At 36.2% G+C, this 2,353-nt stretch overlaps 1 protein-coding gene across 1 annotated transcript in view; it reads left to right on the forward strand.

The window, feature by feature from the left end:
• Positions 1-145: 145 nt before the first annotated feature.
• The window catches only part of LOC103582406 (putative N-acetylated-alpha-linked acidic dipeptidase), a gene marked incomplete at its 5' end in the record, with an annotated part of 12,181 nt that continues 9,973 nt past the window's right edge, over positions 146-2,353 (forward strand). The window contains one exon of the mRNA XM_008564009.1: positions 146-265. Coding sequence (XP_008562231.1) covers positions 146-265 — 120 coding nt within the window. The remainder of the gene's footprint in view (positions 266-2,353) is intronic.

Raw genomic sequence — 2,353 nt, forward strand, 5'->3', positions numbered from 1 at the left:
AATAATATATTTGCACAAGTCTTCAGCAACCTTGCTATTTTTCTTCGAGTATTGAGTGCTCTGTGTTTATGTGCCATTGAGTCACTTGCTGTTTACTCTGTTATTGACCTGAAATGACCAATAATCTTGCAATGATTCTTTCTAGACAGATATGTCATTCTTGGAGGTCACCGAGATTCATGGGTGTTTGGTGGGATTGACCCTCAGAGTGGAGCAGCTGTTGTTCATGAAATTGTGAGGAGCTTTGGAACACTGAAAAAGAAAGGTAATATAAAGAGAGAGTAAAAAGGCCAGCCTCTCAGTCTCAATTTTATTTTGTGCAAAGTGAGTGTAAAAAAAACCCACCCCATAGGTTTGCGTAAAGAGTGAACTGAGAGGATGTACGAACTGTATCATCTTAGTAGCACGGAGTACGTCGTAGCATAAAGTAGTTTTCAATAAATAGTAGCTCTAGTACTTAGGTTGGTTAGTTAATCATACTGTTTATTTTTGCATTTATTTCTACAATACTTATTGATACTCACATATTAAATTTTAATCTAAATGAAAGGATTTATACTCTTACTGGTTGCTTTTGGCAGCTAAGGAGATGAAGATGGATTTCTTCACTAGAAAGGACACACTAGGCTTAGGTCATAAACCAGAGCTCCCTGGTCAGAGAACTGTCTGCAGAAGTTCCTCAGGCTCTTCCAGCCTCACACCTCAGGTCAAGTGTACTAAGTAACTGAGGAGATACACTCTCTATTCAGAAAAATACTGATCTTGTTGCCTAATAGGATTCTGTCAGAAGTTTGGTATCTGTGTTCGCACACCCCCAGCCCTGGTTTGTTCTGCCAGAAATTAGGTTCATACTCATAGCGTCATCACTCCCGTCATCTTAGAATCTTCATGTGAAAACCAACATAAAATTCAGTTCAAATGGTTATTTTCTTAAATAATCATTACACATTGAGAGCAGAAAGTCCATTTTACTGACTCTGCAGACAAGGTGTGTGGGGCTGTAAAATGTAATCCATATATTTCAATGGTAAATGTATGGAAAGTTTACATGGTACTTTTTCTCAGAGAAACAGTGTTTTCACATGTGTTACCTCTTTTCAACCCATAACAGCCAAGGCAAAGTTGCCTTAGTTATTTCTGCTCTCATTTTATAGATAAGAGAATCAAGTAATTTGCTCAGGTTAATAATATAGCTAGTGTGTGGCAGAATGAGAGAACCAGGGCTTAAAGTCAAATTTATGGCTACTAGTCCACCAAAGCATGATGTCTTCATTTAACATAAAATGCAAAGGCGCTTAATTTTTTTCCCCACAGCCACCTTATATTTTAAGAAAACAAAGCAATGAAGACCTGAATGTACGTAGTTCATGAACTAGGTAGTATTTAAACTTGTTACAAAAAGTTTTATGATTTTGCAAGAAAATTCCTGTGGGAAATACAGAACATCACTGTGGCAATTATAGAGTATGACAAAAGAAAAGAATAATAATGAATAGAAAATTTGAATAATATTATTAAACTGGACAAAAGTAGAACACTAGAGTCAACAGCCACTTAGTAAGCACACATGAAATATTTAATGACAACTTACAATTTTTGGAGCACTTATTAAATGCTTTATAAACATTATTCCACTCAGTCCTCCCGATTATCAAGTGATGTCTTCATCCCTACTCTGTTATTCCCAGTACACATGGAATACAGATGAAAAAACAGAGGCTTAGTAAGTTTGAATAACTTTTCCTCAGTACATTACTGGTACGTGAGAAAACCAGGATTTTAAACAAGATTTTTCTTAAATTCCAAAGTCAGTGTTTATAACCTCTAAGGCCTATGACCTCCCTTTTGACTTCCATAGTTTTCAGCAGCAGCAGCAGACATTCTATTTTAACTGAGTCCCGTTGTCTGATTCTGGCAGAGAATGGAGTGAAATCACTCAACCAGCTGAGCTTGAACAATTAATTGTTCCTGTGATATCAGAACAATAGGGAAGAGTTCTCAAAGATTTTCTGTTATATCTGCTCTCAGAACACTGACTGCATCTAGCACTTTTTTCTTTCATTCTAGGCAGCTGTAGACCCCAATGGCTTCCTGTTCATAGCCAATCATACACCTATTAGAATATTTTATGACCTTGCAGGAGCTTTACTATGTCTATATATTTTTTCACTTTGCAATACAATTGTGCTATTTATATTGCCAAATCAGCTTTGAATAAACAAAAGGAAATTATATAAGTAAAGATTCTCACCACAATTTTCTCTTTCCAAACAACCAGTGAAGGCTTTGTTTTTGTTCTGTTTTTTTTTTTTTTTTCTTTTTCGTGACTGGCAACGGGATCGCAACCCTCGGT

Source organism: Galeopterus variegatus, unplaced genomic scaffold, assembly GCF_000696425.1.
Source record: "Galeopterus variegatus unplaced genomic scaffold, G_variegatus-3.0.2 Scaffold16112, whole genome shotgun sequence".
NCBI classification, from domain to species: Eukaryota; Metazoa; Chordata; class Mammalia; order Dermoptera; family Cynocephalidae; genus Galeopterus; species Galeopterus variegatus.